We start from the raw sequence: 23,703 nt of genomic DNA on the forward strand, positions 1-23,703 counted from the left end.
TGCGCGCCCTGTTGAACCCAGCAGACACCGACGCCAGCCGGGTGTAACCTTACCCGCCCGCAGCCTTCGCGCAAAGCCGGGCTCACTGCTCAGCCAGGCCCGGCCAGGGAGCTGCGGCCCGGCCCGGCCATCCCCGCGCCCCGCGGACGGAGCGGAGCGGTGCAACGAGTTCAGCAGCCCGGGAAGATCCCAGGCAGGGGTGGCAACAAGCAAGGAATGCCAGGAACAAAAGAGAAATGAAGATTGAGACAGTCTACAGCCCCAGGTTTAGATCTGAGCTTGCCCAAAGTCCGGGGATGTGGAGAACTAAGTCAACAAGTAAGTTTGTTGGGTTTTTTTAATTATACACAGTTAGAGACCATACAGCTCAAGGACTATCACACTGAAGACAACCCGATGTGAAACACCTGAGTCAACTGCTCCTCTCTTTCCCCCATACAGTACAGTATCCCAGTCCAACTGCTGTTCTGAGGAGTGCACCATTTTAAAGCAAAAGCCCTAACCTGAGGTTTAATTCCCTTACAGCTGCTGTGACAGCACCAGGAGGGCCACACAGCCCGTGTGCCCGCAGCTCGCCCTCGCTGCACCCAGATACCCCAGCCTCGCGTGCTCAAACTTCTTTGCGGCCCCAACACCAAGAAATCAGGACGCAACCAGAGGGCTGGCAAATTTAAACCTAGCCCTAAGCAACACGCTGAAGGCAGACTTGCTGTCTACAGCCTGGCCGAAGGGACAGCGGCTGCAGGAGCGCGGGGTGACCGGCCCCCTCCCTGCCCCGCTGGACCTCGCGCGGCTCCGGCCGCGCACGTGGCGGGTGCCGGGCCAGCGCCGGGAGGCTTGGCCGGGAGCTTCCTCGGAGCTCGAGCACACGGGGTCAGCTCCACTTCTGCTTTTAGCCTGCAGCCCAAATGTTTCATTCGGACTCCTTCATCTCCACCGCGCTCCCTGACAGCGGGAGCAATGCCCGACAGGAACCAGCTGCGAGCCAGCCCTGCTGCAACAGCCTCAACGTGAAGGAGGGCATGGGCGGAGGGAGAGCACGACTAGTTCTCTATTGTTCCAGCATTCACTGTAATTCAGCTCACTGCCCTTCAGTTTTGGCCGTGGCAGGTCCACACACGCCCCAGCACACCCACCCCACCTCCAAAACCACCCAAACCCCCGGCAGCCCCACACGTGCCCCCACCGTGAGGAGGGCGATGGGGAGGCAGCAGCAGATGGAGGAAGCGCAGCCCGGCCAGGTCCTGCAGTTCGCTAACCTGCACCCTGCAGCTGCACGCCCCGGCCGGCTCGGCCCCGCGGCTCTGCCCGGCACCCCAGCCTGCACCCAGCAGCCCTGGGGCAGCGGCAGCGCTGCCGCTCCCGCAGCCAAGCCGGGAAATCCCAGCCACAGTTGAAGTGTGATTTCCCAGTTCCCATGAGAGTGAACGGCTCAGCCTGGCCATGCCGGGGGGGTGATGACTGGCCCTGGCTGGTCAGCTCTGGAGAGAGCGCAGAGTGGTGTCACAAGCAATTAACGTGATTTGGAAACTCCTGTGTGCTGCACCTCACATCCCACTAAAAGGAGGGAAAAGAGGAATTAAAAAAAAAAAAAAGAGGGGGGGAGGCAAAATACACCCTGCATTCCCACTGCAGCCAGCTCTCCCAGCTCCTTCCATCGGTCACGGAGGAAAGGCAGAATCAATCCCCTTCGTCAGAAGGGGCTTATAACTCACATCCAAACTCGTTTGACAAGAGGGACAGGTCTGTATGCAGGAGGAAATCGAGCTCTCTCCACTATGGATCCAATACAGATTGCATAATGAGGTGCTTCCTTGCCCACACCACCACAAACATAAGCCACCTGGATGCGGAAAAATAAGTATATATAGTTTTCTTTAAAAATCCACCACCCATTTCACCTCCCCCTCACTCCAGGCAGTGAAAACAGCTTCTGTCCAACTGTCACGTGAGATTTAAGCAGAAATGACAAGAAAGGCAGCTTTGTGCAACTCTCCCTGCGATCTCCCTATCTGTGATGTACGTGGAAAGCAGAGAGAGATGGAGAATTTGACAACGTGCAGAGGATGAATAAAATGACCAGTAACAATACCCGGCACGTACACATCCCACACACCGACCTGTGTACCAGCCACCAGTGCCTGCTCCTCTACAGCTGGGCACTCAGCTGCTCTTCACTGGGATTTATTAAAAAGGTATCAGCGCAATCCCAGGAATCAAGTCCCAAAGGAACATCTTTCCCCTGCTGCTCCTCCAGCACTGCAGGATTCCCACTTGAGGCAGCGATCCAGAGCTCCGGCAGGCCCTGGAGACGGCACCGCGGCCCAGGCTCACGCTGCTTTGATGAAAACATGTTAATACCATGCTATGGGTGTAATTTTTTTTCTTTTTAATACAGTGAATATAAAAGGACCGGTCCTGGCAACAATTATTAGAGCAGTGCCTCCATGCATCACTCACCTGTTTACTCCAGCTACAACCCCAGTAATATGGCCCTCCGCTCTTTTCGAAGTAGCCTTTCACACAGCTACCTAAACTATAATTTGCTGTTGTTTCCCAAGATCTAAGGCTTGTATTAGTACAATCTCTCCCATGCACATTTAACCCACATCACGGGTTAAATGGTGCAGCAGTTTGAACTCTGGGCAAGCAAACTGCTCATGACCTTTATTAAACCTTTATTGCCTTATGCAATTTGGGTGGGTGTGGGGTTTTTGTTTGGTTGGTTTGTATTTTGATGCACCATTGAAAAGCTATCCAGGACACCTGTACCCAGCAGCCCAGTATCACTAGCAAGTCCCCCAAGCAGGTGTGAAAAACCTTGGATATTTTCTGGTTCAAAGACATGAGGGAATGATCCACGGCACAAGACTATGATGAGCTCTGTTTGCGGAAGGGGCTGGGAACGAAGAACAACCCACAGACACACATCCAGAGACATCCAAGTGCGGTCTGAACGAGAAACTGACAATTTTTCATCTTTCCCCTCATGGAAGATTAAAAATCAATTCTGAATCTTGCCACCTACAAGCTTTAAGACAGTGAATCCGTTAGAGAGAAGTGAAGACACCTCTCCAGCTATCGGTTATAAAATCATACCCCAAGGCCACCAAGCCAATTTCCCTCTCCAAAATTCTTCAGCACACGCACAAACTCCATCCCTCCCCATATTTATATAATATCCAGAAAGGCCAGGGGTGGGGAAAAAAAAATAAAGAGATTGCTGTGTGTGTTCAGCATGGTTTCTAGTGCAGTTCCAGAGCTCCTGCAGACGAGAGGCAGAAGCCCCAAGGGCAGGCGGCCGGGAGGGCTCTGCAAGGGGCTCCCAGCGGCTTCGCAACCGCGGCCGCGCCGGCAGCGACGCCAGAGCTGCGTGCGCTGGGGAGACAGGACGGGCGCACCAGCAGAACCAGGGAGAGGCGGTGAACAGTCAGCAGGGAAAACGTGGTCAGAGAGCAACCTTGCTTGCCTGGCTATGCTGTCTGCACTTTCCGACTGATTAAGCCAAAGAACCAGAGGGGAAAGGAGCGAATTTCACAAAGTAAATCCTGAGAATATAGAAGGAGTTGGGGGAGGAGAGAACAGCGACAGCCCAAGGATGTTCAGCAGTGAAAGATGCGTTTTACTCTTACAGCGACAAAAATTCACAGTTACTAAAGAGGTGGAGAGAAGACCCTTTTAGCAGGAACAGCCAAGAGATTGATTTAAGAATGAGAAAAAGCTCATTTTTACATAGTGAAAAGCTCTACCCCATGTAGTTATTCGTAGCTAGTAGTATGCACTGGATTTCTTGCCTTTATCACCACGAACATGAGCCTGTTTGTAATGTAAAGCTGCAAGTTACATGGCCAGTACCAGTGTCTGTTCCTTTATGCTTCATCTCCCAATTTTATCATAAACAAACACACAGCTTACGGTTGCCTATAAATTTCATCCTCAAACTCTTCAGAACAAAACACCCTGTACTTTAATCTTAATGTACTTCCTATCAAAAAGATCCTGCATGTGGGCTTTACAACTACTCAGCAGCAGAAGTACTGTGAGATAAGTTATCCCTGTTTTACAGAAGAAACAGAGGGACAGAGATTAAATAACTCCTCTAGACAGGGAAAAAAGTGACTTGCCACAATTTTCAACTCTGATTTTTCCAGCCCCTTCAAGCTGTGCTGTAACCACTTTGGAGGGGCTCTTGAGCAGCTACTGCAGAGAAAATATTTGCAAAAATTAAATTTCACACCCATTTTTAATAAAACTTATGCACTTACGTTCAATAAGCAGGACATGAAAAGCCTTATAAGTTTAAACAGCTCAGAGAACTTAAAACTAGACGCTTGCACACCTGTAATTATTTAAACAGTAGGTTTGACACAAAACCAGGAGACTTCCCAGGCGCTGCTCTGTTCAAAGCAGCGCACAGGGCCTTCAGAGCTCAGCGCCAAAGAAACGGGCAAAGGAACGAACAGGAGTTTACAAGAAATCTAAGACAGGTCCCGCTATTTTAAGTGCATGAAAAAAACTCACGTGCTCATGCATATGTGTGCATGCACGTACACTTGATGATAGCTGGTACATGACTAGTATTTGGTGCAAAACAAGAAACTCCTTCAGCTACCAGTGAAGCTGGGTAACGCTACGGGGAGACAGGTGGATACAACCACCTCCCTGGAACCGCCTGCTAACGTACAAACTTATCATCAGTCTAAGATTTCACTGTCACTTAGATGAAAATAAATACGTCATTTCCTTAAAGTACTTCTCAACCTACAGTCTTTATTCAGAAGACTGCTGAATGCTTGACAAGGCATTGTTTCACAGACCCTCGCAAAGGTTACATGTATAAAACCTCTACCTCTCATTAAAAAAGGAAGTGCTTAAGCAGGTTAAATTTGGCATAGCGAGAAACTTGCATACAGATTAGCTAATTTATTTGCTATGATGCTGCGAGATACTGTTTTATTAGCTTAATTTGTCTTTAGCAGCACTGGAGACCAAGGTAACTACAGTTGAGTTGCCGGAGCTCGTACGCAAAGAAATGGCTTTTGAAAAAGTATCTTGTTATTCTTGCTCTTGCAAACCAGTTTTTGTTTGTTTGTTTTTTAAAACTTGCTTATTTGAAGTAAATAAAGCTTTTAAAAAGCTAACTGGCTGTTGGCAAATATTTTAGACCATTTCTTCACTTCAAAGACTGTTCATATCAGAGATTCTACAAAGTCCACAGCATGCTAAACTGACACAAATCCCTAACAGAAACAGAGCTTACATTTAACCTACTACCAAAATTCATCTACTTGAATAATTAATAGTCTTCAAATTAAGATTTCACTTAGCTATCTAGGTGTACAATATTAAGTCTATTACCATTACCATTTGTTAATTTTCAGCACACCAGTGGAGTTAAGATCAAAATCAGAGAGCAGACCTGGAAACCTGGCAGCAGCCAAGACTGGGAGTTTTGACACCGGCTTCAGCGAGGCGGATTTCACCCCGGTCACTCCATGCTGCTTCGGTTTATTTTTCCTTCTTTCCTCCAGCTCTTTTTTTTTTTTTCCTGGTTTCATATCTCTTCTGAAATACACTGCAGCTCCAGTGAGCTCCCAGCCCTTGAACACTGTGTTCTCAAACTACGCAGCCGAGAACACCAATACCAATGAAATCTGTGCTGCAGCTTCTGGGGAGCTGGGACCACTTTACATCGTTCTGTCAGATACTCAAAAAAAAAAAAAAAAAAAGAGAGAAAGGAAAAAAGACTACAATAGAAGTGAGCCATCTTGTTTCCTTTGAGTGTGAAAAGACTTTGAGACTGAAAAAAACAAAGCAGCTAATGGTAATTGGTTACACAGAAACCCTCGTCTGTGCATTTTGCTTCCAGGGAGCACCAAGCGTACGAGACCAGAACACGACATCAGATCCACGTGAAATTCTGAGCCTAGTCTGCAGACCAGTTACCATGACTGCACATGCAAATTGGTCAGATAAAAGCCAGTCAGAGGAATAATTGGCTATTTGGAGGTACGAAATGACTAATCTATCACAGCCACCACATAACTGGTTTTTTTTCCCTCCACTTCATAATTGCGCCACTTAATTCTCTAAGTCCAACCTAATATTTCAGATGCAATACGGTACAGTAATTAGTGTAACGAAGCGGGAAGCAGGAGAACCCACGCTCCATCCAGGGCTCCACCACTGCTGCCACTCAAGTCCAGACTACCATGTGTGCCCTGCAGTCCCCAGCCGGACGTCAAGGGACAACTTCTACAGGTGACCATGAAAAACACTCATCTCAAACTGTGCATCCCTGCAGGGAGCCGCGCGTCCTCCGAAGCAGCCTCAGAAGCCAAAAGCGCTGAAAACCCCAGCGTGGGTTGCAGCTCTGCCGTGTCACCAACGCCACGTGTGAGCCCAGCCATCCATCAGGACAGGTCTCTCTCCTGAACATTGTGCCTCCAACAACTGACTTCCAGCATCATTTTCCTGATGTTATTCAAACGGGACTTTCAAAAAATCATAACTTTGCAGAACTCTAACGTTTTCCTGCCTAGAAAAAGATTAGCACAAGTATACAAACCCATCACCACTTAGTCTTTTAGTAACTACAACCAGCTTCACTCCAGGTCCTCACAACTAAGGCAGGAGCAAAGCATCAGTCATTTCTCCCCTCGCCTGGGAGGCAACGGAAATCAGTGACAAGTGAATTCCCTTACGGACAGCGACAAAGACAAGCTAGCTTCAACTTTAAGGCCACTTTTACCTACCAAGATAACTATTTTCCTGCTGGAAGTTTTGATAATTTTCTTTTGATGCCTTCTTCATGGGTTATTAAATGAACTAAGGCAGAATTTCAGAAGAACACAGGTGGCAAAGCAAACAGGTCTGTAAAAACCTCACACTCAACTGTTTAGACTGCAAGGATGCCATACCAGCAAGCTTTCTATTAAACACTTCAATAAAGCAGCAAAGTTAAAGCCTTGAATATTCTCCTTCCTAGGCACAGAGCAAACGGACCAGTTGCTAGTAATTATTCGCTTTCCCTACGCTTCAGGCGTCCCCATCTGTGAAACGGGCCTAACATCTTCATTAATCTAGACCGTAAGTGTTAAGCTCTACATAGGAGTCAATATACCACTGGAATATAATTTCTTCTGAGATTTATAACAAAACGACATCCTCTGTTCGTACTTTAATACCAAAACACAAGTGCTTGACCTTAAAAAGCACATAAGCAAATCAGCCTCCCACCTGCACAAAGCAGTACCTGCTCATACCAAACCAACAGCTGCATGCAGGGTATAAAAGAAAGTTTGTACATGTGAAACTAGAGGGGAAACCAAGGGAAAAAGACAGTCCTGTGTCTGAGACTACCTTGTTACGGGATTACTGAAAAGCCTGCAAGTTTATTATAGTTCAATTTCAAGTCCATGTTCGTGGAGCCGGGAGCCCGGGGCGCACCCAGCTGTCCCAGACAGCCCCTGGCTCCCACAGCTTCCTCCCACGCCTTCCTGGCAGGTGCTTTCCCGTCTTCTCGCCGTGCCTTTTGCGATGAATCCACATGCGCTGCTGGCGATGGGATTTGGCGTGCACGCTCAGACGTACAAACCCTCTGCCCAGATGTGCTAATCCCCTGTGGCAACCCCCTTCCCCACACACGACCTCCGATGGCACGATTTGACAAGGTCAACGACTACTGTGCCACAGAGGTTACTTATGCTCACTGAAGTCTCCGACATGCACACAAGAGTCCCTCCCCCTCTTTTAATGCAATTAAATGCTTTTTATTTAGAAATTTGCACAGTTTATGTGCAATTTTCTCACCCTCCCCACACAACCAGCTTCCATGAAAACCATTTTCGGCAGCAGAGTCAGGGTTTAGCTGGGCTCAAACACTGATCTTATCCTCCTGACACTTTCTTCAATCCCTCCGTGGGATTACAGCAGGGAAAATGACACTGATGAGACGAGCTGCTTCTTCCCCTGCTCTTTGCATTTAATATGCAATACCGGCTTCTCCTTCGTACAACGCACGTAGAGAAACAGTTCAGAAAGACAGGAGAAGAAAAGAAGAACAGAAGGCTAAAAAGAAATAATTCTCGTGTAAACTGAGCTATAAAGGCCATTTACAGACTGAACTACTTTTAACCTTCTGCCATCAAAAGCATTAGATAGCTCCTGCACTCCAAGCACCCCACCAAGCGCAAACAAAAGCTTGTCTCTTCTTTCTCCCTGTCACATTGAAACTAATCAGTGAAAACAAGGTAGGAACTGGGTTTTCAGAGCAATTAAACTGCAAGTGAGGTTTGATCTTTCCAAGTAATCCCTTCTATGCTCAGCCACTCCCCAATACCCCATATGTGACCACATTGTCCCAACCTCACGTGCTTAACAGAGACCAGAATCATTCCAGCACCATCATCATTTTACACCATTAATTTCAGTGGACCCCTGACTTAAAAGACGACCTAAAATGTGGAAAGACCATGTAGCTATAATCCTGCTACAAAGGCTGAGGCTGTATTTTCAGGGTTTCTTTAATCAATACGCATCCGCTCAGCATCCTCCTCTCCTCTGCATCCTGCCTCTGCTGTGCCAGGAGGGCATTTGCACAGCCGTGCAGCAAAGCCAGACCAGGGAACCAGGGAATTAGTTTTCCTGGCAGCATAAATGCTAACGCTGGCACAAGGGAGGTAATCGGGACAAGCAGCCAGGGCAGGGAAGGACCATACTTATGTCAGATTAAAGTGCTCACAGCCCCGGCTCCCTCTCCCTATTTCTGCAAGCGTGGGAAATACCAAGCAGGGCAGACGATCAAGTCATTTAGCTTTGCAAAGGGGTGTCTGTCTAGATATAGAGCTATTTTCACTGCTTGTTTCTTCTCTCACCAGCTTCCTCTCATTTAAAAAAAATAACATGAGATTTGACTAGAGGTATTTGGAGCCCATCAGTCACCACGTCCCCAGACGCGGGTGCGGAGCAAAGGACGCGCAGTGCTGCAAGGGGCTGAGGACGGCAGCCCGGGCTCCTACGTGGAAGGGTGCTCGCGTTTTCTCTGGCAAGGTAAACAAACCACACAGTACAAAGATTGAATGACCCCACGGAACAAAAGGGAAAATAAGGTCAAACTGGGAGGAAAAAAAAAAAAAAAAAAGAAAGAAAGAAAGAAACAAGAAGCAGCCGAGATGAGAGAGACATGACAGATACAAACACACAGAGCAAAAGCCCCAACAGGCTGCTCGTTAGCTCTGAAGCCGAGCACACGGGAAAGAAGAATTTACTTCTTCCTCAACTGGAATGTTTGCATAATTGTCACTTTCAATTTTACATAATTCCCTTTTCTACACGTTTGTTTCGTGTCTAGGCCACCATGCATGAAATAAACCCCTGTACCAGAGCACAGCCTGTCTGCGCGACACGCGGTGCTAAGGAGATTGGCTTTCCCGTTTATTCCCCTACTACATTCCAAGAAGGTATGAACAATGCTTTATCAGACTTCAAATAACATGGACCAAACAGATATCCACCCCAGCCAGCATGCGTTTGCCTACGCAAATTTTCCTAAAACCATAAAGCTAAGTAAGTTATTACCTAAGAACTAATTAAACACCGTTTTTCCCCTTCCCTTGGTGGAGCACACTGAACACAGGACGAGCATTACACCAACAGATACTTCAGAGGGAAGTTTTAGGGTGGTTTCTTCCCCCACCCGCAGCTAAAATCACATGCATGCACTTTGGGGATAGGTTCAATTTTCTTCACATTTAGTGCTGATACTCAGGTGCCCTATTAAAAAAAGCCCGGATACTGAAATACCAACACTAATTAGGTCTTTTAGACACATATGCTGTTTAGAAAAATCCACAATAAGAAGAGTAGGGGCAAAGGATGAACTTTCAACATTAAAAACAGTAGCACTGAGTAACTAGGCACCCAAATTCTCGTTTTTCATTTAAAAATAGAAACAAACCATTTCAATGACCAAAGTCGAAAGAGAACACAACACTATTTCAGGCTGAACAAAACAGAAAACACAAAGATTAAATGCTGTTAAACACGGACAATATTTAAAGTCCATTCAGCTTTAAATCTTGACAATGCAGTATTAGAAGAACTAGGAAGTCTGAAGGAAATGTTCTGTATGTCACTGCAAAGGTCTTACATTATAATTCAGCTGTAACCCAAGTTCTGACCTTCTTGACAGGTGTCTGCAGCCCCCAGAAATAGAGATGTGAATGTTTCTAGTTTGGCAGCTGCCTGGGAAGCACAAGCAATGGGATGTCGATTCACCTACTGGGAAAACCTGCAGCCTATTGCGGCTACTTTCACCAGCATCAGGAACATGTTGCAAGACACCATCATTTACTCTTTCCAAAAAGGCTTGATGGCCATGAAGACACAAAGCCAGCTGATTTTTCTCCCCACGCACACTGGTTAAACAGCCACAAGCTGCCGCCACCCCAGAGCATCCCTCTGCCACTCACACTCTGCTCCCTGCTATCAGAAAGGCCAGTCTTACACCACGATTACCTCCTTCACAACCCTAAAATATCTACAAGGATGCTCCAGTAATATTGGTTAAATATGCTACCCTTTGTATTTTCCCCCCCAGGTCTGAATTCTTATTGGCATGCTTTTTGAGTCTGGGTTTACGCTTTAGGCACAGACTCATTATTCCTACAGTACTCAGCAGAGACCAAGTGAAGAATTACATTTTGCTTATGTTCTGAACCTCGCAAAGGTAATACTAGGAAAAACACCAGTGACTTCATCCGCTAAACATTTATAAACAGGGAATGGGAATTTTAACATATACATGCACGAAAGGAGGGAGATATAAAAGAACAAAACTAATTCATCTATTGCTCAAGACAAAAATCTATTCCCTCTCCTTTGCCCAGGCAAGAGCGCTCAAACAGTGAAACTTCACCTACTGATAATTAGCAGAAAATCAGAATTACATTAAAAATCAAACCAATAAATACTCCAAATAAAGGCAAGCTTTATTTACCTGCAGGAAACACACTGCCAGAAGCTGCCCGTTTACCAGCCCTAATGCTGAATCACGTTCTGCATTACAGCATCTCACAGCGCTCCACGGGAGCATCCCGCACGGCCACGGCTGCGGACGGGCACACCGGGGACCAAGGTGGCAGGACCGCTCTGATCCCAGCCCTGCAGCAGCACAGCCCACCACATGAACCACTAAATAAACCAAATAATCTGATTTTAGATGAATAGCACGTCATACTTAACACATACATAAACACCAGCAATTTACATCCCGTCCTTCTTGAGGTCAGATTAATATCCTTACAGGCTGTACCAACCTCACAAACAAAGTTGCAGAGCAGTATCACAAGACATGTCCTGGTTTGGGCCAGGTATCTTGATGCCAAGCAGTCCACTGGAGACATGCAACCAGACACGGCTGTGAGTGCTGACCACAAATATATTAGCAAAGAGCTATTTAGTAACAGTTGCAGCTAGCTGACCTTCAGGCAGAAACTCAGTAACCCGATGATGATGACATTCCTGGCCCTGGATTGTCTGCAGCATTTATTTTGGCAGTGGTAAAGAAAATCCACTGATATGTTTTGACCAGGAAACCAGCAAAGACCTCACTGCTGTCCCACAGGCAGGCTGGAACTCCCTCCCCGGAAACCCGCACGCGCTTTCTTCATCCTAGCAACACAATAGATGTCAATAATCAAAAGAAATAATCTCAAAATCCAGCAGCACGGCTTGCCTTGAGGCACAGGGCAGGAGCAATATGTGCCTAGAGACCAGGAACTGCGGAAGCCCAGCAATGACAACCTGAGCTCCACCGGGTGCAGGAACACCAGGAGATACGCTCAGAGACCCCACAACCCCTGTGTGTATTTCTCAGGACAACACGGCTGAAGATGAGAAACCAAAGATGCTCTGTCTGGAAACAGCTCGTGTAAACAGTTTGGTTTTTAAGAAAAAGACCAACTTCACTAATAATTATTGGGAACCCATCAAGAAAACAAACTACAAATAGTTGTCTACCTGAGGTCATCACCGGGGAGTTCGCATTAGTTTACATTCATAGCCTCTGTTCTGGAAATGGCATGTTCTACACCTATCAAAACGCAAGACTATTTTCTAACTGAGGCAATCTAGTTTGACGGTAACACGAGACTCCAGACAAACTCCTATGCAACAGCTGTCGAAAAGATCATCTTTTCTTGCAAAAAGCCTAAAACTTGTAAAAATGACTTCGTAACAAGCATGGGAACCTTCTTCTGAGTGAGCCCTGCAAGCTCTTTTGCCTAGATGCAGATAAAATTTTAATTTCTAAGTCACATACCCTACGCGACTTAGTGTCACCCAATGATGTGGAAGAAAAGCCGTGAGCTGTATGAAATCAAGTTACAGACCACGTGCAGCCCAGAGGCTCTCATTTGTTTCATTAACCCTCTTCCCCATACAAACAGCATTGGCAACCTCTGTGCCTGTATCAAAGTTGTCTCTCTAAAAGAGTTAAGTCAACCCATCTCCATAGCAATGGAAAGGAGCTCAGAAAGCAGCTCAACCCCAAGTGCCCGTCTAGTACCTGCAGGGCCAGGCTGCAAACACAAATCCCCCACTGCAAAACACACAGCGCGGGCTGCCCTGAGAGCCTTAACAGGGCTGCAATAGGGTTATCAGTTTGATGGAATCGACAACATTACCATGTGCACATTATAATGAATGTACAGACATCTGTGGAGTTTGATGGATAAGCTGATAGCAGACGAGTTATAGAATCCATCTGGTTGGAAAACCATTGTCATTTTCAGCTAAAAATCACATTAGCCAACTCATATCACAACGTGATACTATTTAGCTTCAAACTAGAATACCAGAATAAATGGTATTCTTTTTTCCTGGGGAGATCTTGCAAAATATTCAGTAACTCGACACTAATAGCAGTATGGCAGGTTCTTTTTTCTTTTTATTTTTTTAAAATGCACTGGGTGCTTTAGTCTGAGAAAAAAGGAAGGGTTTTGCCTATCTTGCAACAAAACCTCTCTTGAGATATGGGTCTGTTCTGCATCAGGAGACTTTCCCAGTAAATGCATGAACAGGTGCTTCTATGAGAAGCAAGATTATAAATCCGGAGCGTCAGTACGGACTGATGAAGCCTAGGAGAAGTTAGGAAGCGTTAAGTCAAGGCCTGTATTTAAGCTGTAAGAGGAGACAGAGAGCTAAAGCCCAGGAACACCTCACCCTAAATCCACAGTTGCAGCGGTACCCAGAGCGCAGCACGCACAGCGGGAACCGCGCTGCTCAGCACATCCCACCGAGAGATGCTTCCGCACCACACACCAACCTGAGCAGAAACATTGCGCTAACGGTTCACACAGCAAGGATTTTAATTTGGCCGCAAGTTACTGAAGTGACGAACAAGGCCAGAAGACACCGATACACGCACCTGAGCCCCATTGTAACACCCAGCACATGGCCACGAGCAGCACCGCAGGGTGCTGTGCTCACCCCCACGCAAAACCCACCCCTGGGAGCATCCGACCACGGACAAGAATGTTGCCACTCCTCAACACAGCCCAACGGGGAACAGTGCTGTGGCTCCGGGAGCAGCTATTGCATCGAGGCTCTCCCATCACCTCCCGCACGAGCTCAGCCTCAGTTCAGGGTACGCAGACCAGGGTTGAAAGACAGAGACGGTTCCCTCACGTTTCCCATGAGGTTCTCCAAGTGGGAAATCCAGGCTCCCATCGGGTACCCGAGCGATGGCACCGGTGGCCGCGAAAGGACCTGCCCAGCGCTCAGAGAGGAAACTTGTGGTGGAATCAGAAAGAAAACCCCATTATCTCGACTTCCGGACCTCTCTGCTAACCACCAGACCACAAAACACTTTTATTGTAGGATAACATAACAACAAATAGCTATTTTCTGTTAGCAGAAAACCCATTTTGCAGTTTTTTTTTTTTTTTAAATCCATTTTTACTCCAACTCTGTAGGTTTGCAAGCCAGCCCTGTGACGCAGCATAAACAGTTTCTCCCTCCTTTGCATGCCCCAGTTTTATTAAGTAATCCCCATAAAAGCAATTACTGAGCTTTGGACTGAAAAATAGCTAGGGAAAAAAAAAAAAAAAGAGACAGCAAATTCTGTATATCTTCATTTGCATACAGATTCCCTCCTCCCCTGTTCTAAGGTTTTTGCCATGAGGTCTTTTATGTCTCTTTCAATAATCATATAATTATATGATTCCTAAAGTACACGCTGGCAACACTTCAGGGGATTTTAGTCATTACAGGTGACAAGACTTTCCTCTCATGTCTAATGCTCGCTAGGATTTCCTTCCACTTCTTTCACAGGTCAGACGAAACACCAAGAGACACCCAAACCCCTCTCCCAGACGGATTTTGGGGACGCAGCCCTCTCCCTTCTCCAGCACAGATACAGGGAAGCGGGCAGAACTGAACTGCAATGAACTTCAACCGGAACAAAGCATTTTTTCAATTAAGCAGCCCATCATTTTTCCCCAGGCACCACGTTCGACTCTTTTAATGGCTTTCACATTTTTTCTTTAATTTTACTATCTGGAAGAAATGCCAAGGTTCCATCAAGGACCAAGAACGCCATAATTCCATTTCTTCCAATGGTTGCAAGTTATTAACAAGCTGTCAAAACACCATAATTATTTTATATCAAGTTTGACTGATTCCATAAACATCTCTTAGCTGCATACTATCTTCAGTCTCGCTCCCCCTGAGTGCAAGTATGTGCTCAGGCTAAGTGGAATAAAGAAGCTGCACATCCTCTCCGACAGCAGTGCACGAGTCATTTATGAGCCACCAAAAAAATCAACAGCAATAATACATTTATTAGCTGATGCACTTGATGTCATTGTAAGGCTTGAGCCATTTCCTTCCTTAAAATTCCTTGGGGTTTTAGCTCCCCTGTACAAATAAGAGGTACCAGGAAAGAAACTGCAGCCTCACTACCCAACAGGAGGGGTTAAAAAAATGCGCCTGGTGTCCATCAGCACAGCACAGTCCGCTGAATAGCCAGAAGCCCTAAATTACCATTTGTTTCCCAGCTTGGGCTGCACTCTTCCTGCTAACCTAAGCATCTCCTCACTAAGTACAGGCTGGATCAGGAATACACTAGCATCAGAGTAAATCAGTCTATATTTAAAATTGGGAAAAACAAAACAAAAACACGTAACCAAACACCCCACCAATTACAGTCATTTTTGTGATGCTAGAAAGAACATCTGTTGGAGAGAAAGATAACAACAGCACAACATCATAAACTTCATGTTTAGACTACATGCACAAGTGCTATATATATGTATATATATTTTATTATTATTATTATTTTTTACCAACTGCCTCTGTATGACAATCTGTTCAGAAGAGAGAAGGCAGGTTTGGACAGAGGAGCCCAGCACAGCTCCTTTGCCCTGCCAACAGTGCCCAGCAGTCCCCAAAATAGAACATTTGACTCCAAATTGCCACGTCTGTGTGGCACAACTATACATAGCCAGTACAAGATTAAAAAAGCTTTGCTCTGAGCACAAAGGGAGAGACAGGAATGGTGCCATAAGCCCATGTTTTGCAGCCAGTAGCACAGGGAAATCATTTTGATCCCTTCAATCCCCTTATCCATGCCAACCACAGACCTTGCAGATGCAACTTTTGTTCAAGTTTAGTCCCTTTTTGGCTTGAAGCAAGTCAGAGCTACAAAGGAACCACTCTCCATTCATCCTGGCTCGTGCAAGCGCTGCGCACACAGCTGCCCCCGCGCTCCTTCTCACCAGGTACTTCTGCACTTCAGACCCAGGCACGCAGTGCAAAATGATTAAGCCACAAAAACTGACGAGCACCTACTCACCCGTCGTCAGGGCTCGGCACATCTGCTGGCCTGGCCGCGCGGTTCGTACCTGCCTGGCTTTCACAACCGCTTGCACCAGAGGAACTGGACGGACAACTAAACGCAGGTTTTGCCTGGGCGGCTCGGAAGCTGTTTAACCCTCTCCTCCATTTTAAACATTTTAAACATAAAGACCAGTTCTCTTTTCAGCATCTGAACGGTATTCTAAATAGTTCACTAGTTTTGGAAAAGAGACTATTTGTCAAGGAGATAGAACGGGGCCAGTAAAGTAGTGCTGCAACTCTCTTCCCGATGCGAGGAGCGTGGCTGGAGTGGTCACAGCCCCCGATGTGCTGAACACAGCAGAGCCAGGAGACATTTAAATAGCAAGAGCCACTTCACCTACATAAAACTCTTTTATACCTTTACCGTGATAAACTGGAGGCATTAAAGTGCAGTGAATTGGAAATTGTTCTCACTTACAGCTGGATGTTCGCATACAACTGATATGAAGATGCACATCCTCCATATTGTATTTCAAATCTTCATTAAAAAAAAAAAATAATCATATCGCAACAAACAGGACGCAGCATTTGAGTTTGGCTGGTACTGCTTACTCTCAAGCACTTGCTGCATCACTGCAGACAAACTACAGGATGTTCCCCAGGACCTGGATCACCAGGACAGACACCAGAGAAGCTGAAGCAATGACCCCATTTCGGTAGCGCTTTCCCCAGCCAAGGTGCACACAGGTTCAGGATCTGTGTGTGCAAAGCCCAGCACGTCTAGTGAAGGGAAGCGGGGAAAGCAGCCTGCAGTATCCGACATCCCTCACCAAGAAACAGAGCAGGACGATACCAAGAGAACGAAAACACCCCCCCCAACCCCTTCCTACCAGTGTGACTGTCTCCAGCCCAGATGCCGTGTGTCTGTACCCACACGAACTCTTAAAGAGGCACCGTTGTGCGATGCAGCAGCCCTCCCGCAGAGCGAGCAGGAACCTATGGGAGACACACAGGGAAACACCCCAGGCCTCATCCTACCAGGCTCCCTTCCCCACTGCTATTTTCCCGGAGAGTAACATTGTCATAGTCAGGCTCATTTTGTGAAATAATCAAGATAAATAATTACAAGTGCATCTTGTTAGCGCACTGGAAGGACCGCAAAGTTTTCAGTACTTTCTAGACAAGACGTCAAATGCACTACTGCAAGCAAATATTAATTTGGATCCTATATCATCTATTATCTGGAAGAAGTGGAACAGTAATTTTCATTACTTCCCTTTTATCAGAAAATCATATCTGTGCAATGTACCTTATATTTCTTAAATATGACATATTCAAAATTTTTAATTAATTATAATTTATCTTCTGAATTTCTCTGTGGTAGTTGGTCCACTTGGCATTTCAGCAAACCTCATCTCATGTTTTACCCCAGGTTTCAGACTGCTGAAGAAAGGCTGGGCAGTTGCGCTACAGGAAACTATTTTGGAAAACTGGCAAGATATTAAGAGGTCTTTCAAAAAACCCAAACAGACAGGGCTGAGTGCAGTTTGAGATAAAAATGGGACCTCGGGCAGGGAGTACAGCGAGCCCTGAAATTGGCTGGGGTTTTCGCAGCCCAGCCTCAGGTAACCGAGTCGTTCCCCTTGTGCGCCCCGTCGCAGCCGGTTCAGCGCAGAGCGGTGCCCGTGCCGGGGGCATCCCCTGCACGTGTCGCCCCGCTGTGCAGCTCGCCCTCCTGTGCGCAATCCACCCCTCCATCCCAGAATGTTTTCCCAATGAGGTAAAGAACTCCGGCTCCAACAAAGGAGCTGGATCCCTCCTCATCGTCGCCCACCACGCGACCACAGTTTGCAGGGAACCCAGCGCCCCTTGGGCCCTGGTCCAGCTGAGCAGATACCTCAGGCCTTCCAGAGCTCACTCCTCTGATTTAGGTCCTAATTAACCATCTCTTGGTCCTTAACAACAACAAAAAATACCTTAAGTGCCCACTTCAGACAAGATGCAAGAAAATCAACAGCTAGGAGAAGAAATCAATGGAGACTAACAAGCCTTTGGGAAAACCAAAAGGCATTTAGAGCACCATCCAGAAAATCATTAGCTTTCCTGAGGTTAAAAGCATTTTTTTTAAGGAATAACTGGCCATCAGAAACACTAACTTGACACATCATGACTTGTCAATTAAGTAGAAGGGGAAAATACTTAAAAATCTAGAAATTTGTTTTAAAACGCAAGGCTAACTATGGAAAAAAACTAAGCTGCAAGGCACGTTTACAGCAATAGAACAAATAAATGAGAAGTTACATAGCCAGGTCAATGGAACTAGCACAAAAGCTTTGGAACAGGAAGCTGCAGTTAAATACACTGGTTTTCTTATCAATGAGAGATCAGAGCAACAGTAACAGCACAGTGTACACCGCACATGTGAAACCAGCCTTATCAAGATAACAGCTGAGGAACTTATGGATTCTGTCCAGAAGTCTGCTGTCACCATCAGGCTTCCCAAACCCTGCTGCACACAGCTGCAAACGGCAGAGAAGGGACTGTCATGTAGCACCCAGACCTCTGCATACGAACAAAAGCAAGAGTGGGCAAAGCATTAACCTGCTCAGGATCCGCGGCCAGCTACAGCTGGGCCCCAGCTGGGCTTGGGAGGGCAGCATCACTTCAGCGGGACACGCGCCAAGCCAAGGTCTGCCTCTCTTCAGCTGAGGATCCACTTCTGCACCACATCACTCCACGCACATTTGTGAGTGGATTCTCCACAAGATTCTCCAAACAGGTTAAACATTCCTAAAAAACCCATATGCACACACCGGGACAGTTCAAGTTTCCATACAGCGTTCCAAAGCTTCGCTGGAATCTGTAAAAATGATAAACAACAGCCAAAAAGAAAACACAACCCCTTGTCTTTACAACTACTTCAGGAGAACAATTGCTCTCAAAGATCGCATTCATTAACATTCTGATGAAGTTCCCTTTTAGCGCTGTTTTTCATACTTGACAGGAACAGCTATGATCAGAGAGAGCCCTCAACCACCGACTCACTCATTTAGACTCTCTCGCTCTGATTCACCAATCACCTTCAAGAATAATCAGCAGCTTCATCTGAACGTAATGAATATACACACATGCTCACATACATACCATTCATTTCGGAAGGCGGCGAGAAATCCCCTGTTTCTCAGCCCGCCAGCTTGTCTGACCCCGGCACGGGAACCATCTCCTGGGCAGCACCAGCGCCCGATGGTTTCCAGCAGCCGCCCATCGCGCTGAGCAGCCCCAGCCAGGTCAGGGCAAACTAAGTTTCCAGGCTGGCAACTCCAAAGCCATGTTCAGTAGCTGGGTATGAAAAAACCCAAAACAAACAAAAAGAAAAAACACACCAAAAAACCCCAAACACCCAGAACACCACTGCACACACATCAGCTCATGCAACTTGAGTTGGAGCCGGATTTGTAGAAGCAGATTCAGGGGAAGGGAGGGAAAGGGGAAGTTTCAACAAATGCACAGAAAGAGGTTGCTGCTGGTTTGTCTGTGGGCTTTTTTTTTTTTTTCCTTAATTGCTATAATCAATTCTGCCTTTATGTGAAAGACAGTAGGACACGGGATCCGTAAATCAAGTCACAAGTATCAGAGAAACAAGACACAATATTTTCAGATGAGAACTGCCAAAGGAAACATTGTCACAAGTAAAATCAAAACCCAGAACGCCTAAAAAAAAAAAAAAAACCACCAAAAAAACCCAAAAAACACACACACCACACACACACCCCAAAGGGCTAAAGATGACTTCATAAAGCCATCCCTCAGTATTAAATTGCCCATAGCCCCAGGTCAACATAAAGGGAAAATAGATACATATTCTATAAAGCACCCTTTATTTACAGGAACACCAGTGGTGAGAATTTTCTGCAGCGTGGAAGGGGAATTCACAATATTTTGAGATTAAAAGAAAAGCAAAAAACCACCTCACCTCTCCCAAATGCTTCCACCATTAAGTTCTGCCTAAGCATTGAGAAATTTAATTTCCAAGGGGAAGCCCAAAGCTTAGCTAGCCCATTAAATGTAATCACAGATCTCTGCAACATCAAGTGACAAACAAACCTAGAAGAACACAAGAAAGGATCACAACAAACTACCACATATGCAACAAAAGCTCCTTTTAGGATTAGAATTAAATAAAACAGACTTTCTTAGTTGTTTCTGCGCTGTATACTGACTTTTATTCTTTCTCCTCCCTCATGAACATGGAAGGTTTCAATTCTTATTTTGAAAATACCATCACAGCAGATTTTAAGTACTCTTAGAAAACAAATACACACTGAAAGGCAAATACCCTCCAAAGTAGAAGAAAAGCACCTGCTGCAACCCAGTTCACTAGAGAACACAGCTCCACACCACATGAAATGACCTTCCAGTTTCAGTCATTTACATGGACAAATGTTGCCTTACAGTAGTTTTGCCTTAATAGTCCCCCCTTCCCTTGCTGCTGCATCAAATCTGCCCATGGTCAAAGGCAGCCCTCCATGGAAAAATCCACACAAAGCAGAGTATTTTCTTCTTTTTAATGTTACTGGGACTTACAAAATGCACATGATTATTCGGGCCCTCTGAGAACCTCGAATACAATATATCTCCTAGTTCAGCACCTGAAGGGAACAGGTGAATTCTGCTCCCACCACTCCCTCCCAGGTGCCAGCTACCACCGAGAGCTGAGCTGCACGCATTCTCTTGCGTGCTGGTAAATAGAGGGGAAATCAATTAATTTCAGGTGGTGCTGAAGTGTTTTGCAAGAGCTTGACAGGGGACAGTTTTGTAAAGACTTGTACATAGCTTTTTTTTTTTCCTTCTCAAAGGAAAAACAGAAGTGCTTCAACAGAATAATGTACTTTGGGGTGGCAGAAGTTTAAGGTCACCTTCTATCCTCATGCACTCTATTATCAAGGTCACGGTTCGGTTGATTTGATAACAAAGCTCACCCCATTTGAAAAGCCTGGAGTTTTCCCCATCAGCCCTGGAGGGACTGCACTATCATTTGAATTCTATTTCCTTATAATGTGCTCATCATGGTAGAAAATTTCTACAGGAAGATGAATTTTACTTTCTTCACTGACAGCTCAGCAGAGACTCAGGGGTTTAATTGGACCTATCTGCTGATGCATATTTGACTAAGAGCATGCCCAAGAAAAAAAAAAAAAAAAAAAGAAGATACAGGTCTACAGCCTGTTTTAGAGGCACACAAAAGTGGATCGCTCGCTCATTATCGGTTCCGCGTAGTCAAAGTAGTTGGCTTTCCTGTTAGGACAACACCCCACAAATGATACAGCGAGAGGCCAAAGAACAGCCATCACCCAGCTAGCGCGGGCCACCTTCCCACCCCGGTACCTCCACATCTGCTGCTCAGGGACCGCTGGGCTAAATGTCCCTCCGGAGCAGAGGCCCAGGCTCCCAAGCAAAGCTTTCGTTGTCCGACACCAGGGCCGGTGGCCCAGGCCACCGCTGGCACCTCCGCGGGAGCACAGGGACCATCTCTGGCCCTTTGAGAAGTTGGTTCCACGAGCAAAACACTCCCGATGGCCACGATGCCACCAGAGGCCTGCATGGCAGCAGGGGTGGGCTGGCGAGCCCCAAAGCCCACAGACAAAACGGGATCTCGAAGCCTGAGCAAAGATGTCAGAGATCCCGGGGCGAGTCTGAGATGATTCATTAGCCCACACAGAACCCTCCGTCACTGTAACGCACATCAATAGATACACAAGCGACAGGAAATCTGAAGTAGGGGGAGCACCCAAAACTTTGTGCACGTTTTTACCATGGTGTGTCAAAGACAGTGGGCAAAGGCACCAGCATTGCTCACATTTACCAGGAATACAAGTTATTATGCCCATCAAGTGACCTGTTAGGGGCTTTCTCTCAACAACTCACTTCCTCCCTCATACACAAACAAAACAAAAATCAAAAGCCAAAGTCTTAGTTTGTCAATGCCCCTCTAAAAATATTAAATTTCCTGCTCTGCTTAGCTTAGCTCAGACAAGGCAGGCAGTATTTACTCAGCAAATATTGTTTGTAATAAGTTAGACAAGCAATATTTTTTGCCAGCCTATTAACACCAGAAAAATATGTACAGTCAACAAGAGATGAAGAATTTGCTCAATTACTTCAAAAATGGGAATTACAACCAAGGGATTATTATCCATTTAAACATCTCTTTTCCGCAAAATGTCAAACACTAGCCATTTGCTAACAATCTCCGGAGACAGATAGAGTAACATTTTGGCAATGCAAACACAAACTCTCCGAGCCGAGGGGGGGAGGAGGAACGAGGGTGTGGGGGCGGGAGGGGGAAACTCCACCATTCACAGCAATCCCGGACCATCCCAACACGCCAGGAATATTTTGCAGCCCTCCGCCAGCCAATTAAAACCCCAAACAAACATTTGACTTGCCCTAAGTGATAGTTAACACCAGCCGGAGGGAGAAGGGGGGCTGGGGGGGGGGATGTGCAGCAAGTTGCCAGCGGGGCTGCGAGCACCGGGCTGGCTCGCCACCCTCCTGACCGCAGCCCCGAGATCCCTCCGGGCTGACACCAGGATTAATGCACATTAATTGCTATTTGCAAAATTCAGCAGCCTGAAAGCGCCGCGCTTCCTTTTTCTTTTTTTTTTTTTTTTTTCTTTTTCCTCTCCCCCACCCCCCGCTCCGCAGGAGGAAAGAGCCCCCGGCCCCTCCGCTCTTACCTCCAGCGCTTCCAGGGTGTTGAAGCTGGCTATGGCGAAGCCATCGATCAGGTCCTCCTCCTGGGAGCTGGACTCGCGGCGGCGGCGGCGCGGGGGCCGAGCGGCGCGGGCGGCGGGCGGCGGGCCCCGCGGGGCGGTGCAGTTCTGGCCGCCGTTCTCCTTGCCGGGGCTCGGCTCCTTGTCGGAGCCCGAGGACGGGCTCTGGTTCCGCGGGTCGCGGGCCGCCGCCTCCCGCCGCCGCACGCGGTCCCGCTGCGACCTCGACCTCCGGCTCTGCCGGATTTTCCCATCCATTGCCGAAGAAGAAGCAAATCAAAAAAAATTTTAAAACAATAAAAATAATTAAAAATTTTTTTTTAAAAAAAGGAGAAGGCCAGGCGCGGGGGGGGTGTGGGGGCGGAGGGGACGCGGGGACGGGGGGGAAGAGAAAAGTCGCCCCCCTCCAACTCACCGCTTCCCCTCTCCAAACCCCGGAGCCCTTAAAAAATAATAATAATAATTTAAAAAAAAAAAATCAACAACAACAAAAAATCCTGCTGTTCAGACCCTCGGATCCAGGGCGATGATAATCCACAGAGCAAGGCTGGGTGGCGGTGGGGCGAGCGGCACACACACACAAAAAATATTAAATCCACGGAATGACCTTGACAAATTTCCACCCCCCGCCCCCCCCCACCCCCCAAAAAAGCAGAGACGGGAAGAGGAGGGGAGGAAAAAAAAAAAAAAAAAAAAAAAGAGGGGGGGGATATATCTGGATCAGGACGAGGACACCTCGGATTCACTCGGCGCGGAAGAGAGAGGCAGATCCAGGAGGCTCGACCCAGCTCGGGATAATCCAGGCGCGGCGCCCCCTCCCCGGGGGCAGCGCCGCTCCGGGGCCGCGCTCCGGCCGCCGCGCTCCGCGCCGGGGGGGCCGCCGCCGCCGCCGCGCTCGCCGCCCAACTTTCTTGCCGCGGAGCGAGCGAGACAATCCCTGGGCAGCCCCCGCCGCCGCCCGCCGCCGCCGCCGCCCCCTCCTCGCCGGGCGCCGCCGGCGGCTCGCAGCCCCCCCCGGCGCGGCGCGGCTCCCCCGCCGCCGCCCGCTGCCGGATGGCGCTCGCCCGCCCGCCCCAGCCCGGCCGCCCGC

General features: G+C 47.3%; 1 protein-coding gene across 12 annotated transcripts in view; it reads right to left on the bottom strand.

Moving 5' to 3' along the window:
- Positions 1-23,268, bottom strand: part of FBRSL1 (fibrosin like 1) — a 510,952-nt gene extending 487,684 nt beyond the window's left edge. For 8 of the 12 annotated variants that reach the window (XM_065646387.1, XM_065646383.1, XM_065646384.1 and 5 more), the window contains exon 1: positions 22,578-23,264. In XM_065646387.1, the coding sequence (XP_065502459.1) occupies positions 22,578-22,871 (294 nt within the window). In that variant the 5' untranslated portion in view covers positions 22,872-23,264. Of the gene's footprint in view, positions 1-22,577 lie in introns of all 12 variants that reach the window. The other 4 variants (XM_065646391.1, XM_065646390.1, XM_065646380.1 and 1 more) reach the window with 3 other exon arrangements.
- Positions 23,269-23,703: the final 435 nt, after the last annotated feature.

Source organism: Caloenas nicobarica, chromosome 16, assembly GCF_036013445.1.
Source record: "Caloenas nicobarica isolate bCalNic1 chromosome 16, bCalNic1.hap1, whole genome shotgun sequence".
NCBI classification, from domain to species: domain Eukaryota; kingdom Metazoa; phylum Chordata; class Aves; order Columbiformes; family Columbidae; genus Caloenas; species Caloenas nicobarica.